At 34.5% G+C, this 19220-nt stretch overlaps 1 protein-coding gene across 1 annotated transcript in view; it reads right to left on the bottom strand.

The window, feature by feature from the left end:
• Positions 1 to 1060: 1060 nt before the first annotated feature.
• The window catches only part of LOC101493262 (myosin-2-like), a 20462-nt gene continuing 2302 nt past the window's right edge, over positions 1061 to 19220 (bottom strand). The window contains exons 2-24 of the mRNA XM_073363354.1: positions 19139 to 19211; positions 18900 to 19043; positions 18653 to 18803; positions 18519 to 18546; positions 18206 to 18374; positions 17937 to 18000; positions 17789 to 17802; positions 17607 to 17691; positions 16489 to 16592; positions 16243 to 16381; positions 15842 to 15960; positions 15580 to 15732; positions 15411 to 15500; positions 14764 to 14841; positions 14383 to 14541; positions 13336 to 13536; positions 12963 to 13168; positions 12749 to 12884; positions 12200 to 12329; positions 11762 to 11872; positions 11567 to 11679; positions 3222 to 3434; positions 1061 to 1908 (exon numbers count right to left, since the gene is read on the bottom strand). Coding sequence (XP_073219455.1) covers positions 1447 to 1908; positions 3222 to 3434; positions 11567 to 11679; positions 11762 to 11872; positions 12200 to 12329; positions 12749 to 12884; positions 12963 to 13168; positions 13336 to 13536; positions 14383 to 14541; positions 14764 to 14841; positions 15411 to 15500; positions 15580 to 15732; positions 15842 to 15960; positions 16243 to 16381; positions 16489 to 16592; positions 17607 to 17691; positions 17789 to 17802; positions 17937 to 18000; positions 18206 to 18374; positions 18519 to 18546; positions 18653 to 18803; positions 18900 to 19043; positions 19139 to 19211 — 3142 coding nt within the window. The 3' untranslated portion in view covers positions 1061 to 1446. The remainder of the gene's footprint in view (positions 1909 to 3221; positions 3435 to 11566; positions 11680 to 11761; positions 11873 to 12199; positions 12330 to 12748; positions 12885 to 12962; positions 13169 to 13335; positions 13537 to 14382; positions 14542 to 14763; positions 14842 to 15410; positions 15501 to 15579; positions 15733 to 15841; positions 15961 to 16242; positions 16382 to 16488; positions 16593 to 17606; positions 17692 to 17788; positions 17803 to 17936; positions 18001 to 18205; positions 18375 to 18518; positions 18547 to 18652; positions 18804 to 18899; positions 19044 to 19138; positions 19212 to 19220) is intronic.

The following is a 19220-nucleotide window of genomic DNA, read 5'->3' as shown; positions in this document are numbered from 1 at the left end:
ACTTCATGACCGTAGCTGGAACCTAGTTTGATCCATCCACTTCTTACTTACAAAATAAATGACTAAAATTAAAAATAAATAACCGTCAAATTGGAAATATATTCATATTCTAGAAACTTGCTTGCATTGCAGTACAAGTTTTTGTCTAAAGTTCTTTTGATTTGAAAATTTGTAGTTCAAATCTTAGTTATCATAAATTGAAATTGTTACATTATCAGAATCACTCATTACTTAATCAGAAACACAAAAACGAAAAAAATAATTGTCAAGAATTTGAGGAAGGAAAACCCTGAAAATGTGTAATGCGGAATCGATGAAAATGAAGGAAGAAGAAGTGAGAAGAGATTGTTGTGATTTGATGCAAAACGACGATCTCGCTAACTAAGACTTCACCACTCCAGCAAGGGTGTGTATAGCCATCAATCATCGTATATGGATCATGTCTATCATCATAAAGGCTTCTCTACCTCCATTTTAGGAGAGCTGTTCAATAAGGACGGGGTGATAGACTAAGATGGACTTTTTATCAATACATTGCTTATTGCACATATCCTTATTTCAAAATTAAGGATAAAGATAGTTAAAAAAAGTAATAAAATGTGAAGGAGCATAAGTCATTAGGAAAGTCGGTGATTAACAACTACTTATGAATCTTTTTTTGGATTACATTCATTATCTCAAGTTTTAGATTGAACCAGAGTTCTTAAGAAAATTGAGATCCTAAACTCAATTGTTCATAACTATACGCTAGAGCTTTTTCACCTTCAATTGAAAATACCAATAATTGAGTATTAAAATGTTAACTTTTAATATGATTACTAAACTATCAATCTCTCTCCAACTTTGATTCTTGAACTATGTAAATATAATATTTAATCTCTAAACTATTGTCAATCTATCAAATTAGTATCTGGATCCTCAATTTTTAGACAAGTGAGAGACTAAATTGATGAATTAATTATAATTTAAGAATTACAACAAGGGTGGTCTATGACGTAATTTAAGGATTACTTACTATATTTTATAATTTAGAAGTCAAATAGGTAAGCAAGTGAAAATATAACGACTAAAGTGAAAGTTTACTCTAAAATCTTCGAGCTCAGCGACAATATACATGAGGCATAACTGGTTCTCAAACAATTGAAAGGAAAGAAGAATATACAGAAGTAGATTAGACCAATGATACAACTATGCTACAAATTTACAATTATGCACAACATTTAATACTAACACTATGTGACAAAATTGCTAGATATACAATTTCTTTCCCTTCACCAAGTAGCACAATGATAACACTTTTAAGTATTCAAGCAACATACTGAGATACAAAGGAAGAAACGCCTCAAAATGACAGAGTTCATGACGACAATCATTTTGCCATTTTTTTTGCTGAGTCTTCAACATTTATGTGCTTCAGCAAAGAGGCCGTATCAAGATTGAACGGTTTTATGCCCTCGAGCTAAATTTCCCCCACCATGTTCGTCGACTTTTTTCGGTTTCGGAAAACCTTGCTTTTGCCTCCCGCAATCTAACCTTGTATTGTTTCTTCCATCCCTCAAATCTTTGTTTAAGTTTCCGAAGTTCATCAGCAGAATTTGTGTCAGCAGACTGCCCTGGTTTAATCTCATTTAGAGCTTTAACTTCATCATTGAAGGTCTGTCTTCGATGCTCAAATTCCTTCATCAGATTGCTGACTGTCGTCAAAGTACCATTAGCCTGCCTCCCTACATCAGAGACAGAAAGACTACTAGATAACTTTATCATAGGTGTGTTCCCACTAGTTGTTCGAGATCCCATGGAAGAAGCATCTTCAGAGTCATAGTAGCGAGGCGACACAACATCATGCCTTACAGGTTGAACAGTGCTATTCTCTGAAGCAAGGCTCGTTCTAGCAGCAACAAGACTCATCTGTGTTGAAATTGCAATTAGAATCAACCATAAAAAGTTAAAGTTACCTGTCTAGTAAAAAGTGAAATAAACTCATGATAGAAAAAAATCATCTGACACATTAATTTATCAGCAACAACTTTTACTTAATAGATATTAGAAATGATAAATTTATATTTAAATCCAACTCTATCAAACATTTTTTTTATCTAAATTGGGCCCAACTCAAATTTTATCTTAGGTTTTGGAATGAGCCTAACAAATCCTTACAAAAATGACTTGTAAGGTGAGGGGTGCACTTCTTCATAAACTTTTTTCAAACCTTATTCTTTTCAAAGTGGGATATGTGTTTTTTCCCATATACGCAAGCTCTCACCCCAACAGTATTCGGCTTGGTGCGTGGTTAATATGGTGGGCCCTAATACCATCTTAGATGTTGACTTGGACCTAACTCATCCTTACAAAATTGATTTGTAAAGTGGAGAATGTTGATGTCTTTTATAAACTCTTTCCAGCCTTTATCTCTTTCTAATGTGGGAATTGGGTTTGCATTGAAAATAGTTGATTGGAGCAAAGATAGCATTATCTAGTCTTGTTGCAGCCAATCAAGACAGGTACTGTTGACTGTACCAACGTCGCAATCTTGCTCTGTTAGACATCGCAGTGGAAAATTAGGGCACACAACAAAATCGACTAAACAGTGTGATTGGATGATTGGTTCTACTTGCTAGTGGCAAAGCAAGAAGTTTTGCTCATCAAACTTCTCTGAAAGCGATAACAGAACGTTGTCATCTGATGCACAAGTCGCCGGAACAAATGAGTTCAACGGCATATTATGTAGAGGAGAAATAATTTGATATGCAGAAGCCATGGGTAAGGAGTAGAGAGCTCGTGATACAATTTTAGTGTTGTACGCAGCCAAGAGAAAGAGAAAGTTGAGAAAATGCAATTTCTGTATTATGATTTATGAGTATTATAAGTATAGAGCATAGGCTATATAAAGATTGTAACTATCTCTTTGACTGTAACTGACTCTATATGAAAACTCTAACTAAAACAGTTAGTGACAGCTATCCTATAGTTAATAGAGATAGAAGTGCGGTAAAATTTGGCTTTCTTGTGTTCTTAGAAGAATCTTCTAATATTGTTATGTTATTAATATTATGCATAGAAATAGTATTTGGTTATTAAGTGGAGGGGATAGCAGGAAATTGTTAATGAAGACTAAAGGTAAATAAACTAATTAAAATTTTTGTTTGATATCAACTGCATCCATTTCAGTAACATTCATGAGTATGTCAAAAAACGAGGCCTAGCCTAAACTGACAACTTACTTGCAAAGATGCCATCTGCTTTTGCCATGTCTCCTCCATTGACTTCATCTTCAACTCATATTCAATCCTCTTTCTCTCAGACTGTTTTAGCTGTTCCCATAATTCAGTATTTTCCTCTTCCTTTTGCTCCACAATTGCTTCAGCCTTGTAAACCCGTTTTTGGAGTTCTGCTAAAGCTGAAGGCAAGTTCTGAACCATCTCTTTGGACAAATCCTGTAAAACCAAAAAAGAAGAGAAGGGCTTTCATTATGAGTGGCTGGAAGTTTTAACAATATCACGAAAAAAATATATATTTTATATCCATAGAAAGAATATTTCAAAAGGTAAATAAGAAAGATAAGTATTACATGCATTGCAGAAGAAGTTGAAGTATGCTGATGGGGGAAACAAATTTAAATTTTGGAATACATCATGTAAATTAGTGTTTGGTATCATTTTCGCTAGGAGGCTTACATAATTGTATAATCACAACAAAAATGAAGACAAAGGGAACATTTTGGATATCTGGCAGTTGACTAGTAAAATCCGACAGCAACAGAGTTTTCTTTTCATGTCACATAAGCTTAGTTCTAACTTCTAACCAAAGCATAATTTTCTCTAGTTTCCTCAAAGCTTATATTAGTAAGCTATATTTATATCTGTATATCACCTAAATCGAATATAACATCTTGTAACCTAAGGCTTACATCTGCCTCTATTTTCTCAATAACTTTGCAGGATAGATTTAAGATGCTAAAAACTCTGCCAATTTTCACCACCAAGCTGATGCTATTGCTAGCTGCATCTTGTTGAATACGGACTTCATATATTACAGTTTACTTTTAATTAAAATTAAAACAGAAGCAAGTTATATTAAAACTCCCCCCATAACTCTAGTTTACAAATGTGTTCTCTTGGCACTTCCAAATATCTGTTGGAAATTCTGCCTTCATTGCGGTCCGCCCTAGTCGCCTAATTGCGGCATTTGGATTGACTTCATTGCAGCCTCCAACACCATTGTGTTGGGTGTGAAGGGGTGGGTTTAGTCCCACATTGTCTAGAGATATGGGCTGTGTAGTGTTTATAAAGCTTGGGCAGCTTTCACCTTACAAGTTGGTTTTGTGGGGTTCTGTTAGACCCAACCCTTATTCTAAGAATATTATATACAAAAAAGGAGTGTAAACCTTAGTTTTAAGAAAATCCTCTAAAAAAATTCTGCGGCTTATACCTCCAATATTTTTTTAATTTGGATTTTTTTTTTCTTGAAAAATTATCAAAATTTATTTTTCTCGAAAAAAATTAAAAAATATTTTTCTCTCAAAAAACATTTTTCTCTCAAAAAACATTTAAATCATTTTATTCTCAAAAAATTGAGAAAAATAAAAAAAAAATCCAATTTTTTTTCTCGAACTAAAATATTTCGAAAAAAATTATAAATCATTTTTTATCGGAAAATTTTAAGAAAAAATTGTCAAAATTTAAAAAAAAAATAAATCGAATTTTTTTTTTGAAAAAGTGGGTGTATAGATCCACTAAGCCTACAAAATTTTATGGGCCTTTTAGTGTTGGGAGCTTTCATTTTTGGGGCTTTTTTACTATGAAATTTTTTGACCCCTCCAACATGTGGACTGAGGCCAATAATTAGTGGGCTTGTCAAATTGACAGCTCTAAGGACCACTACCATCTGCTCAGATAGTAGTTATAAAACACATCATACATACTCTTTGATGGCATCACATGGATAACAACAAATTCTCTTACTCCAACACCGTATACAAGATTCGCTATTATAGGCCATTTTCAATTCAATAAGAATCATATTTAGATAATTGTATTTCTTCTTACGCCTTTCCATTAATGTTCCAAAAAGGTACATCGCCAATAGTTGACCTCCAAAGCATAAAGCCGAATTGGATATTTGGAAAGGGAGTCTCTTGTCTTAAACTCCAATCAGTAACTATCATCTATAGTTTCATGACCTTTCTCACTCCTATCAATTACTCCCTCCCGTAACATCTATGAAGTTATCAGCTACCAAATATCGACAACATACTTTTTGGCAAATTTTAAACAATTCATACCAAACGAGAGAATCTTAAATAAATACACCTAGTTATTAATAATTTGTTCATAATCTTCTCCAATCAAGTGCTTGATCCGATAGTACTTGATTTACGATTTATTTTACAAAACTTGCAAAAGGGCATCATATTGTCAATAAAGAGTATGAGGACCTACAAAGGGGACCTAAGTCTCTTTTAAGTAGAACTTGTAAAACTCTTTTAGTCAATTTTGAATGAAACTAAAATTTACTGAATTTGAGTCTGACTTTACCCAAGTCTCCTCTTAGGTTCTTGTGAAGAACCTCGTTGGAAGCCCTAGAAGAAATCCCTTTTACGAGTCTTTATTTGTATTATGACATATGAGATTTAGATATTATGTTTGACGGAACTATTTATATATCTATGAAGAATTATTTATTATGTTTTGTAATCGTCTAACTACATGATAAAGCCCTTAGTATAGTATTTTTGTTTAATAGAACATCAGGTAGGTGACTTGACCATGAGCATTAAACTGTTTGCAGGTATCCCCACCAACTCACCATAACCAAACTCTGCCGCAGCACTGCCACAAGCAATCTACTCTGGTCACTGTTGAGGTCCTACTTTGGATCACCCATCTTTAGGCTTCCATCTTTTCAATTATTATTTTCACTCTTGTGTGAATTTTCTGAATTGAAAGTTGTGGAAATCTGCCACTTTAATAGGTTGATTAATGCTTTGTTTCCTAGAATAAGAGGTTTTTGGTCATTATGTTGCCATCTCTTCTCATTAGTTTATTTCCTTTTCTGTTTATTCTAGTTTATGAGGAGTTATTGTATTAATTGTATTTCTGTTCTGATGAGGATGGTTGAGTGCCAACCTCCTCTATATATTCCTTCATGTAACCCTATTGTTTAATACATGAGAATATAACATTTCTATTCTCTGATTTACTACATGGTATCAGTAGCAAGTTGATCCTTCCCATGACCAAATACGGCATGGCTACAAAAATAGAAACCAACATACTCAAGGAGGACAAACAATGGATCCTTCTCACCTCAAGTCAACGCCAATCATGGTGTAACATTGGAGACCACCACCCACCTACCCATTACAGGACACAAACTGAATGGGAACAACTACCTTCAATGGTTCACAATCAATTTTGATGTTCATCAATGGCAAATGAAAAGATGAATATCTTACTAGTGAAAAAGTATCCCCAAAAACAAAAGAACCTACAAAAACTGGAAGATCGAGAACAACATGGTCATGTCATGGCTAATAAATTCTATGACAAATGAAATAGGTGAGAATTTCTTGCTGTACACCACAACAAATGAAATTTGGAATGATGCAAAGGAATTTTACTCGAGCAAAGAAAACACATCAGCCATCTTTGAGATTGAGACAACTTTGTAGGGTTTACGACAAGGAGATCTAACAGTCACACAGTTCTATAACTTTCTCACGCGTCAATGGCAGCAACTTGATGTGTGTGAAGAACATAGTTGGACCTGCTCGGCTGATTCCAAGAAATACAAGGAGATTGTTGAGAAGAAAAGAATTTTCAAGTTCTTGATGGGACTTAACAAGAACATGGATGAAGTACGAGGAAGGATACTTGGAACCAAGCCTTTACCAAATATCAGAGAAGTCTTCTCTGAAGTACGAAGAGAAGAAAGCAGAAAGAAAGTGATGTTGGGAGAGTCCTCTACAATAGCTGCCATGGAAAATCAGTCAGCACTTGCTGCCCGAGGAGTCCACCATCATTCTGGAGATAATCGGTTGAAGAAGAAGAGGCCTTGGTGTGATCATTGTCAAAGAACTGGCGACGCTAAAGACACATGCTGGAAAATACATGGGAAACCTGATGATTGGAAACCTTCAAAATCCACCATGGACAGGGAAAGTCGAGGAAATCATGTTTCAACTGAAGAAGTAAATCACATAGCTTCCCCCCAATCCACTCCATTTAGTCAAGAGCAAATTGAAGCCCTCCAAAAGATGTTCTCGTAGATGTCCTCCCAAAATGGTACCAAAGTTGCATCATTAGCTCACAAAGGTAATTTCTTAACTGCTTTTATTGCTGAAACTGGAAATCATAAGCCATGGATAGTTTATTTGGGTGCTTCAAATCACATGACGAGGGATAAATCACTATTTCATCATTACAATCCATGTTATGATGGACTATCTGTATAAATTGTTGATGGTTCATTCTCTAAAGTAGCTGGTACAGGTTTCGTCACTCTGTCAAAAGATATAGAGTTAAAATATGTCCTACATGTTCCAAACTTGGATTGCAATTTGTTATTTGTGAGTAAGCTTTCTAATGATCTTAACTGTGTTGCTAAATTTGCCTCAAATTTGTGTGAATTTCAGACTTTGGATTCGGGGAGGACGATTGGCAGTGCTAAGATTTGCTCAAGACTCTACCTTCTTCAAACAAACCATCCTTCTATAAAACAAACTCACAATGTAGCTTGTGTTGAGTCAACCAACCAACAAAATAAGAATAATGCTATTATGTTGTGGCACTATCGTCTAGGTCACCCAAGTTTTATGTATCTTCAAAAATTGTTTCCTTCATTATGCAAAAATAAAACTCCAAAGTTTTTCCAATGTGAAATTTGTCAATTTTCTAAACATGTTCGTCATTCTTATTCTGTTACCTTATAAAGCCTCTCATCCTTTTTCCATGATTCACAGCGATGTGTGGGGACCATCTAGAATAAAAAATATCACAGGATCTAGATGGTTTGTGTTGTTTGTGGATGATCATTCTAGAATAACATGGCTGTTCCTTATGAAAGAAAAGTCTGAACTTGGTCAAATTTTTCGAAAATTCAATAACATGGTTCAAACTCAATTTCAAACCAAAATTCAGGTTCTAAAAACAAATAATGCAAGAGAGTACTTTAAAACGTCTCTTGGAGAATATTTGGACAGTCATGGGATCATTCACCAAAGCTCTTGTGTTGACACCCCACAGCAGAATGGGGTAGCAGAAAGAAAAAATAGACACATCCTGGAAGTTGCTAGATCTCTTATGTTTACCACACATGTTCCAAAAAGATTTTGGGGTGAAGCTATCTCAACAGCCACGTACTTAATAAATAGAATGTTTTCTCGTGTACTAAAATTTCAAACTCCCTACCAGATCATTTTCAATTGTTTTCCTCATACTCGTGTCCTATCTACTCTTCCAACCAAAGTTTTTGGTTGTTCTGTGTTTGTCCACCAACAAGCCAGTAAACTTGACCCAAGGGATCTCAAGTGCATATTTATAGGGTAATCTCCTAACCAAAAAGGATCCAAATGCTATTCCCCAACTACTAGAAAATTTTATAACTCAATGGATGTTACATTCTTTGAAAATCAGTCATTCTATACCAAAACTGATATTCAGGGGGAGAGTTTCACACAAGAATACCCAACTTTGGGATATTGGAGCCTTGGAGTCAACCTACGGTGAGAATTTCTATGTGTCACCTCACCTCAAGTAAACCAAACTAACCCAAATGCGTCCCTTGATCCTAGCACTACTTTCCCTTTGCCCATGTCAGACCAGCTCAATACTCAGCCTTCTATTTTGCCTCTGCTTGTGTCAGACCAGCCTAATTCTCAGTCTGAACTGCCTAAAACTCAGTCCTCTATTCTGCCAGTGTCAGAACAGCCTTCAGAGCAGCCTCCTGTTCAGCCTTCTGATTCAAACCAATCTGCTGAAATAAGTGAGTTTCGTGTCTATACTAGAAGGAACAACAAACATGAAGGGAAAGCTTTGCAGCAAATCGAAGGCTGTCAAGAATCCAACCCGAATTTAGAGATTGAAAACACAAAAGGTAATGTCAATTGTGACCCTACTCCCATTGTTATTCCATATGATGAAAGACCTATTGCTTTAAGAAAAGACAAACGGTCTTGCACTAATCATCCTATTTGCAAATTTGTCTCTGATGATAAATTATCTCCGCATCACTTGGCTTTTGTTAGCAACCTTGATAAAATTTAGATTCCAAATTATGTCCATGAAGCTCTCCTAAAGCCTGAATGGAAGAAAGCCATATTGGAGGAAATTCATGCACTTGAAAAGAACGGGACTTGGGAGTTATCTGATCTACCATCAGGAAAACTTTCAGTGGGATGCAAGTGGATTTTTACCATTAAACAAAACTCATATGGCAGCATCAACAGATTCAAGGCACGGCTGGTTGCAAAAGGATTTACACAATCCTATGGGATTGACCATCTAGAGACATTTGCACCTGCTGCAAAACTCAACACAATCCGGATTTTACTCTTACTTGTCTCGAATCTTGATTGGCCTCTTTATCAAATGGATGTGAAAAATGATTTCCTAAATGGTGATCTTGAAGAGGAAGTTTACATGGAGATTCCCTCGGGTTTTGAGACCTCTACCAATACAAATAAAGTTTGCAAACTCAAGAAATCTTTGTATGGATTGAAACAATCACCTAGAGCTAGGTTTGACAGATTCACAAAGGTGGTAAGGAAGTTTGAATACATTCAATGTCAGACAGATCATACAATGTTTCTGAAACAATCACCGGCAAGGAAGAAGGTTGTTCTTATTGTATATGGTGATGATATTGTTCTAACAGGAGATCATGATGAAGAAATTAAGAGATTAAATAGTCTCCTGACCAAAGAATTTGAGATCAAAGACTTGGGAAATCTCAAATATTTCCTTGGGATGGAGGTTGCTCGATCTAATAAAGGTATTTCAGTTTTTCAACGAAAATGTGACCTAGATCTCCTAAAAGAGACAGGTATGCTTGGATATAAACCATTTGAAACTCCTATGGATGCAACTATGAAGCTAGGGACTCTAGGCAATATTGCACCAGCTGATAAAGAAGATATCAAAGGTTATTTGGAAAGCTCATTTATTTATCCCATACTAGACCAGACATTAGTTTTGCAATGAGCACATTGAGCCAATTCATGAATTGTCCCACAGAAAAACATATGGAAGCGGTATACAGAATTCTCATATATTTGAAAATGACACCAGGCCAAGGATTATTTTTCCAAAAGACAACAAATAGAGAAATTAAAATATTCACCGATGTTGATTGGGCAGGCTCTGTAACTGACCAACGCTCAACATCAGGCTATTGTACCTTTGTTTGGGGAAACTTAGTCACTTGGCGGAATAAAAAACAATTTGTTGTGTCTCGTAGTTAAGCAGAAGCCGAATTTAGAGCTTTATCTCAAGGTATTTGTGAGGGAATATGGTTAAAAAGGGTGCTTCATGAAATTGGAGTCCTAAATTCAATTCCCATAAAGGTGTTGTGTGATAATCAGTCTACCATCAACATTGCTAAGAATCCTGTTCATCACGACAGGACGAAACATGTTGAGATTGATCGTCATTTTATCAAAGAAAATATTGAAAATGGAAATATATCACTCCAGCATACCCCTATAAGCTAACAAACTGTTGACATTCTCACCAAGGCAGTGCCAAGGAAAACATTTGAGAATCTTACATCCAAACTAGGATTGCTAAACATCTACAACCTAGCTTAAGGGGAAGTGTGGAAATCTGCCACTTTAATACGGTTGATTAAGCATTATTTGTTTCCTAGAATAAGAGGGATTTGGTCATTATGTTGCCATCTCTCCTCATTAGTTTATTTCCTTTTCTGTTTATTCTAGTTTATGAGAAGTTATTGTATTAATTGTATTTCTTTTTTGATGAGGATGGCTGAGTGCCTACCTCCTCTATATATTCCTTCTTGTAACCCTGTTGTTTAATACATGAGAATATAACATATCTATTCTCTAATTTATTACAAAAGTTTAAACTAATTTTTCCTTAGTTCTCAAGGAGCCACGGTTTGAGTGTACATTTCTTCTTCTTGAATTTTGGTTTAGGGTGCAAATTTAGTTCAAAGGCTAAAGGAGAAACCACATTCTTAGTGATCTCCAAGTTGGATCACATCATAAAAACATGACTAGTGATTTGTACCTACATAGTGACCTTATTCTAACTTGGTTTTGATTCACTAATAGCCTAAAGCACCACAAAGATGACCCATCATATCTCAAATCCCACATGTTCAAAGGCATTTGTGAGATAAATAGTATGGAATGGAGGGTAAGATATTAACTGAAAATTACATGAGTTTATTATTTGGAACTGGAATGAGTCACAAGTTTTAGTCAGGAAAAAGAATAGGAAAACTGGTTTTTATTGTGTTTACAGCACCAGAAAAATAATTGAGTACATGGGGTTGTCTAAATTATATCACAGAAAATATGACTAGATTCAAGTGCATGATAAAATACCTTCACCTCTGGCATCTGAACGCGAGACTTTCGTCTAGGTTTTGCATTTTCATGATATTTCCTCAATTTATTGATGTGACTACAATCCCTACGAACCAGCCACCCACGAATTACTGCATGAAAAGGAAACAGATAATAAGCAAATCAGATTCAACACCCATGTGGAAGCATGACAGAAAACAGAACCATGCTAACCAGATTGAAGTAGTATGATTGCATGAATCTCCTCAAGTTTTTTAGAATAAATTGTTATAGAAGACTTCTCCAAATCACCATGTTTCCTTCTTGTAATTTCTCCACGAATAACTGCAATGTGACAAATTAGCAATTAGCAATTATAAACAAACTAGAACCAAGGTTATGAACAATCAATTGTGACAAGAATTTTATTATTTGAGCCTACAGTTTAGGTATATAATTTTCTTAACGAATGAGTATCAATAAGGACCTCAAATTTAATTTCGATGTAGAAGCTAAACTGTGGAGGCATTTCTATTTAAACCAATATTAATCGTACTTGTATTGTATAATATCATTTGAGAAATCTGCATTTCAATGAAGAAAAATATTCATAATGCAACAATTAGTAGATAGTTTTGCTAAAATTGCAACTAATTTTGATACTGGCAGTACATGATTGTAATGTTGTAACTCCATTCTGAAGTTCACAGAAAAAACTGCGGGCTTGATGACCACGGAAGCATTTTTGAATCCTAATTGTTCCCTGCAAAAGCTGTTTTCTCTTATCCTCCAATGCATCAATCTACAAAACAAGCCAAAGCACAAGAATAACCAATTAAAAAACACTCTGGAGACTATAAACTCAGAGCACACAAGAAATAACTGATTAAACATTAAACATATAATTTGATATTCTTCCAAGCAAAAATTAATGGTTCAAAACAAAAATATTGAAAAAAGGGGTTGATCATCTTTCAACGGCACCTCAAGTGGTGTCTCAAGCCATGCGGAGTATGAGCCATCTTGTTTCCTTCTAACTCAATAAGTAAATACAGCAATTTGAAGTGCAGTTAAGAGAAGTGAAGTCAAGGCCTGAACATGTCTCCAATGCAAAACTATGTAGAGATTATAAATTTAACTTACACGATGCAGGGGGAAGGGGGGAACAAAAAGAAAATACAAAGTAAAATCAATCCCTAAAAAGAAAACATAGATATATACCTGCCCTGCTCGAAGATAAATTTTTGAGTAGCCAACTTGGTACATTTCAGAAGGGACATTAAATTTTTGCAAAACTGCGACAGAGATGCTCAACGGATCCCGAGGTACATCAGATTCAAGAAGCAAAAACTTGTACCTAGATACATAAAGGACTGAAATCAACCTATCATTCAAGATAATCCAAAACCATGGTAAATTCTCAAATTTCAACTACCTTCTGGAAAACTCTTGATGGTTCATTCGAGTAGGATATCCAGCCCTTGAAATTCTAACAGCTTCTAGAACTCCACAGCATCTGAGCTGTTGTAGGACAAGTTCGTTGTCATAAATTCCAGGAAGCTTCTTAGTATTTGGCTTTATGCAGTGAATAAAGTAAGGAGTAGTGCTCTCCAACTGATTCATCAACTTGAACAATTGATCCTATAAGAAAGAAACTAGTAAGATTTATGTTACTTCAATAATTTCTTTGTACATGTAATGTTTCATTGTCCATCATCATGTCCTAATCTTCTGTGAAAAGCCAAAATAATTATTTCTTTCCAAATCCTAAGTAAGCTAAAGCTGCTTAAGAAATGCTAAAAGATTACCTTAAACTTTGTCCCAACGCCTCGCTTCTGTAAGTATTGTGCGCCAACATGGAAAGTGGAATTTGCATGCTCCTCAGATTGGTTAAACACTTCAGAGAACAACTTCAGCAGTTCACAATTACATGATGAAAGGAGTTGAATGGAATTAGAAGACAATGTATCTCTGTTATTTTGTAGAAAGCCATTTGTATCATACAAAACCTGATAGAGGCCATATGTTAGATAAATCACAAACTTAAAATAAAAATTTTATTGACACATTCTACACTTTCTGAAAAACCAAAGTCTCCGAGACAAAACTACCAATAAAACGTTTGCTCGTAGATAATGAAAGTCAAAATCACGGTTTATTACGTTCAGTGGATGGTTAATGAATTGCGACACCTAGTTGTATTTGTTCACTAAACGTAATTAACCACATATTTGAATTGTGTTAAACATTTAAATTGTTGTCAAACTTGTGTCAAAATATCATTTTTGTAATCTATATCAGTACCATGCATGTTTAGAAGTTATTTTCTCGTCCACTATATGCAATATTGTGAAAAATAACTCAAACTTTAAACAAAGAAAAATAAAGATTAATTTGAATTTAAAAGTTAAAAAGAAGATTTTGTGACCTTGATTATCAGTGTCTTATAATACATGCGAGTCATATCTTGATTCAAAACATAAGTGAAACTCAATATATAGGAATTTTGTGTATCTATTTGAGACATGAATCACAATCATATTGCTCCTGAATTTGTTTTTACCCAGACTTATTTTCTTTTCAACTTTATGTAGCCAGCCATTTTTCTTCTTATTTTTATTTATGACATGAATTATTTTTATGTTTGTATATAATATATCAGCTTATGTTTGTGCACAAGTCTCTTGTTTTTACTTTAAAAAATGTCTTTTCTGTCATGTACCATACCATTCATAATAAGATTCAATTCACAATTTGAGAAATAGATATTTGATTCATGATATGAATCTCAATTTGATAACTCTGTTTGCAACAACAAAATTCCAGAACTCCCTAAAGACTGGCCACAAACTAACCTCCCCCATATAGTGACGAACACTGAAAGCTCTTCCTCCTTCCCCTTTGAAGCAATGATTAGCATTCAGGTGATTCCTAAGTTTGTTTGCAAATGTTAAATCAGAAGCCTCAGCTAAATTTGATTCCTCATCCAACAAAGAGAGTAGACCAAGAGGTTTCTGCACATTTTGCAACAGAGAATGTAATGACTACATTAATGACAGAATAATGTGAAACAGCCAACATTGGACATGAACACAAGTTTTTATAAAACAAATATATGGTCCATTTTATAGAAAGGGGTAATTCCTGGAAATGAATGAACCTACAACTATAATAACAGCTCAATTTCCAGGGAAAGTGGCATAACTCTAAATCATTTGGAAAACCAAACCAAGTACCTTCTCAAATAGATCCAAGCACTCTTGATTGTCTTCAAAATCTAATACTGTACAATCTATGCCGTCTGATTCACAGTCCTGACAAAAAATGTAAATTGCAAATTTGCTGTTATGCATATCAAGCCTGTTGAAACACATGCTTAGCAAGTGACCTTTAACCTTATACATGCGCAAAAATAATACCTCCTCTCAATGGATTCATTTTTCATTCTGATCAGAAATAGCCAATTTAAAGATCTAGGGTAATAATACCAAACATCTGACTCTTTGATAAGATATCCTTCTTGATTAAACTGTATTCTGTACATAGCATACCACTATTTAGTCCCCATGGATGTAATTTAACTACAGATCTGACATGACTGCCTATGGTATTACTGTATTACACCCATTACACTGTCTTTTATTAGTATTTGCCCATAATTTTGGAATTCTGATCAAATCTGCTGTTTCCTAAAGACACACAAAACTACTAAAAGTTTATATCAAACTTTAAATGCAAGGAAACACATTTCTTGGAAATCACACTTATGCATTCTTAAAAAATTAATTCAAAGAACTCTTTCACATTATATCGTTCAAATTAAAGGTGCTCAGCATTAAAATATTCAGTGATATTAAAATTAACACTTAACATAGTTACTGACCTCCTGCTCAAGTTTAAACAGATGCCGATTAAAATGTTGTTGAAGCCTCTCATTGGCATAATTTATACAAAACTGTTCAAATTTGTTCTTCTGAAAAAGAAAAGCAAGAAATTATTAGAACATATACCACATTATTTGAAGCATGAATATAATAATACAAATTGCATACCTGAAATGACTGAAACCCATAAATATCAAGGATACAAATGGATTTCTGGGTATGTTTTTCACCCACTTCAAGTGACTTGTTAATTTGTTGTACAAGCCATTCAAACAAGCTTGAATAAATAAATTTGGCAATTGCATCTCTTGCTTCAATTGCCTGAGATTGTGAAAAAGATAAATAAATAACATATATTCATACTGAATACTGAATAAAGAACCTAGCCACAGAAAGTAGAACGGTTGAAATAATTGAGTAATAGACACACCTGCAATAATGTCAAACTTTTGGCAACAGTATCCTTATCAGATTGGATTTTATGGGTGGATAAAGCTGTCATTAATTCCTGGGAACTGCAACCCATCAGCAGCGCTGCACTGGTTACGGCTGCAAAAAGAACTAGATATATTTACTCTTCTCATGTTCCGAATAAAATTTCATGTAAACATAAATTAATACGTTAGCCACAGTTAAACAGAACCCATTCAAAATCACCTCCTACACCATACCAAATAAAATAGTTTTTATTCTGTATGATATATGGCATTGCAAAGAATCCATGTTCTCCCAGTAAGCTTTAAGAATTCAATGACACTTAACCGACCCACACAATACAGCACATAGTGCAAATAGACTGCCAAAACACATGTGATATAGTGCATATCTTACCTTCATCGCCCACAACCTCAACGTGATTTTCACTGTCAGTAACTTCGAATGATATATTTCCCAGCCATAGTATTGCAGCAAGCATCTTAAATATCAGCTCTTGGTCTTCTTTGCAAATCCAAACAGCATTAAATGCTTTCTGGGAAAATTGCAGATGCAAAAGGAAAAAAATGGCGTGGATTTTAAGAGGCCAGAAATAAAGTTAGAGAATTTATTATAAACCAAACACGTTGTAAAATAATATACCATCAGCTGATGAAAGTTTTTGGCATCATCAATACCACCAATTGCCATGCAGTTACTTTGATTTAGATATTTATAGTCACAGGCTGCTCTAAGATTCAGTCTCTCTGCATAGTCAAAGAGAACATTCTATAAGCCAAAATGTTACAAATTCAATTATGGTCAAGAAAACACCGCAAAGTAAACATAACTTTACATGTGGGAGGTTATGCTAATTAATGTGTAATAAAGCAAAATCTCTACATAAAATTAGTAAAATAAATTAAAGAGGGCAAAGGAAGTATACCAATTATACTGGGAGGCATAGGATCAAATTCCAAATTACATTCAAAATAGACGGTCTTGAGAATGGCAATTGAACAGTTCAGTTGTTCCAAAACAGTGATGTGATATAGTGGCCAAAAGATTTGAATTGTCCCAAAACATAATATATTTTTTAGAATTTTGGGTTGGGTCTTACTCAACCATACAAAACTACCTTGTAAGGTGAGAGATCTCTCACTTATAACCACTTTTTCTGTGTTTCTTAATCGGACCAAACTCGTCCCTATTTATAATAGCACATTGAATAAATGTTAATTGATTTGATTTGCTAACGGAAATCCTAATCTATAATACTAATTCTTATAATTATTATATGGATTAATGTCTCTCACTTATAAACACTTTTTCAGGTCATATCTCTATTTGAATGTTCTGATAGCGGGTGGCCAATAGATCTTGGATAGACTCTGGTACCATCATAAAATTTTTTAAATCCTACAAAGTTGGTTTGTAAGGTGAAGGATGTCTCTCATTTATAAACCACTTTGCAAGTCATATCTCATCAAACGTGGGACTCAACAATATTCAATGCCAGATGATACTCATTGTCTAAGTAAAACCCCCAAAAAATATTCAGATACACCGAGATGAGAACTTCATAAGCATCAAAATACTTCAATACTGTCAAAATAAATAAATAAATGGGCTACTTGGCTCTTTAAAGTAAACACCACGATCATTGCCATTTCAACCGATTAAATAAACCCCATAAATAGAAACAAATATGTCAGAAAAAAGAAATGATTGTGACAGAAAATAGTAGACATAAAAGTTGTTAGATTTCACAGAAAACACACCTTTAAGACCAGATGAAGATCCAGCACAAAGTTGATAAAATACATGATACGACCTCTCACCACTGGTCAGTTGAACAACCCTTGACTGCTCAAATCACACATCATATTTTGAAGTAAGTGACAAAAGATAAACATTACTCATCACAATTCGACACTTGGTTCAAATAGGGTTCACAAATTACCTTTTCCAACAAATCTGTTCGAGTTAGCATATGGGTTGGAATATGGCAAAAACAAAGCCATGAAAACAAGTCAACTAAGTAGTTACAGTAGTAGAAATGAATATAAAAAATAAGCAGATGTGTAGTAAAATGTATAACTTTAACTTACAAGTTTGAATTTTAGCCCCGCATATTTTACCCGTGGTACTGAAAAGAATTTCAATAAACTTTCCCTGCACCAAATTAAAAATGTATATGAATGAAACCGCTCAGCCTTTAAATACCAACCAAAAACTGATGCATAGCCTTAAAAAATTGAAAGTACGATTAAAATTTCAAATTTATGGAAATACTTGTTGGAAAACCATTCAAGCTGGAGAAATCTTAATAAAACAATAGCAGCAATAAGTTCCATTATACTGGGAAAAAAATACTCACAAATCTGCTAGAGTTGTCATTCACAGATGTTTTTGCATTCCCAAAAGCTTCTAGTATACAATTTGTCTGAAGAACATCATTTGCTCTCCCGCAACTGCCATTACCAAGAGCAGCTAAATACTGCATAGCAATTTTAGCTGTCTCGGTCTTCCCAGATCCACTCTCACCACTGCAAACAAATTCTAGTGGTGATTTTCAACGAAATGCACTAGAATTTATATTTATAACTACTATGACAATTCAACTCCATCAAGTTCAGGAACATAGATCTAATCTACGTATTGTGCAAAAAAAGAGATTCCAATGTACTGACCTTATAATAATGGACTGATTTACTTCATCTGCAAGATACAAAAAAGACAAATAGAAAACCGTTATAAACATGTAATAATAATTCAATTACAGCACAAAAATTTCAAACGAAGTGAGGGAAAAGTCTCCACTGACCTCCCATCATCTGGTTATAAGCAGCTTCTATCATGCCGTAAACATTAGGGCTATCAACAAATCGCTGATTATAAGTGGAGACATAATCATTTCCATTAATCTGGATATCTTTGAAAGGATTGAGTGCAATTAAAATGGGCCCTGCTTTGCTCTGCACACAAAAAGCAAGAGATGTTTATGAGATCATATGTATTAATATATGATCAGCTAAGAAAAAGAGAAAGCCAGAGCGAGCGAGCATACTTACATAAATCATATCCCGGGAATATCTAAACCTAAGATTGTAAAGAACCGATGGCTCATTCAAATAAGCGAGTTTAATAAGGTCATCGGCACCCTCTAAAATATCAGGATTAGCTGGTAGAATCTCTGATCTAGCCACTTTCAGCACCTGAAGTAACAATTGAATAGCATGACCAACTTGTAACCTTGCAAACTTAAGATTACATAGTATCTTCCAAAGACACAAAAAGCATAGAAACTTACATTTCCATTTGAGAGTGAAACAGATGCTTCCTCTCCTGAAGTTGATCTTATCGACCCTAGCTCCCATTGCCCTCTTGGTTCC

This window comes from Cicer arietinum, chromosome 7 (assembly GCF_000331145.2).
Source record: "Cicer arietinum cultivar CDC Frontier isolate Library 1 chromosome 7, Cicar.CDCFrontier_v2.0, whole genome shotgun sequence".
NCBI lineage: Eukaryota > Viridiplantae > Streptophyta > Magnoliopsida > Fabales > Fabaceae > Cicer > Cicer arietinum.
This window is presented reverse-complemented; position numbering and strand designations above follow the sequence as displayed.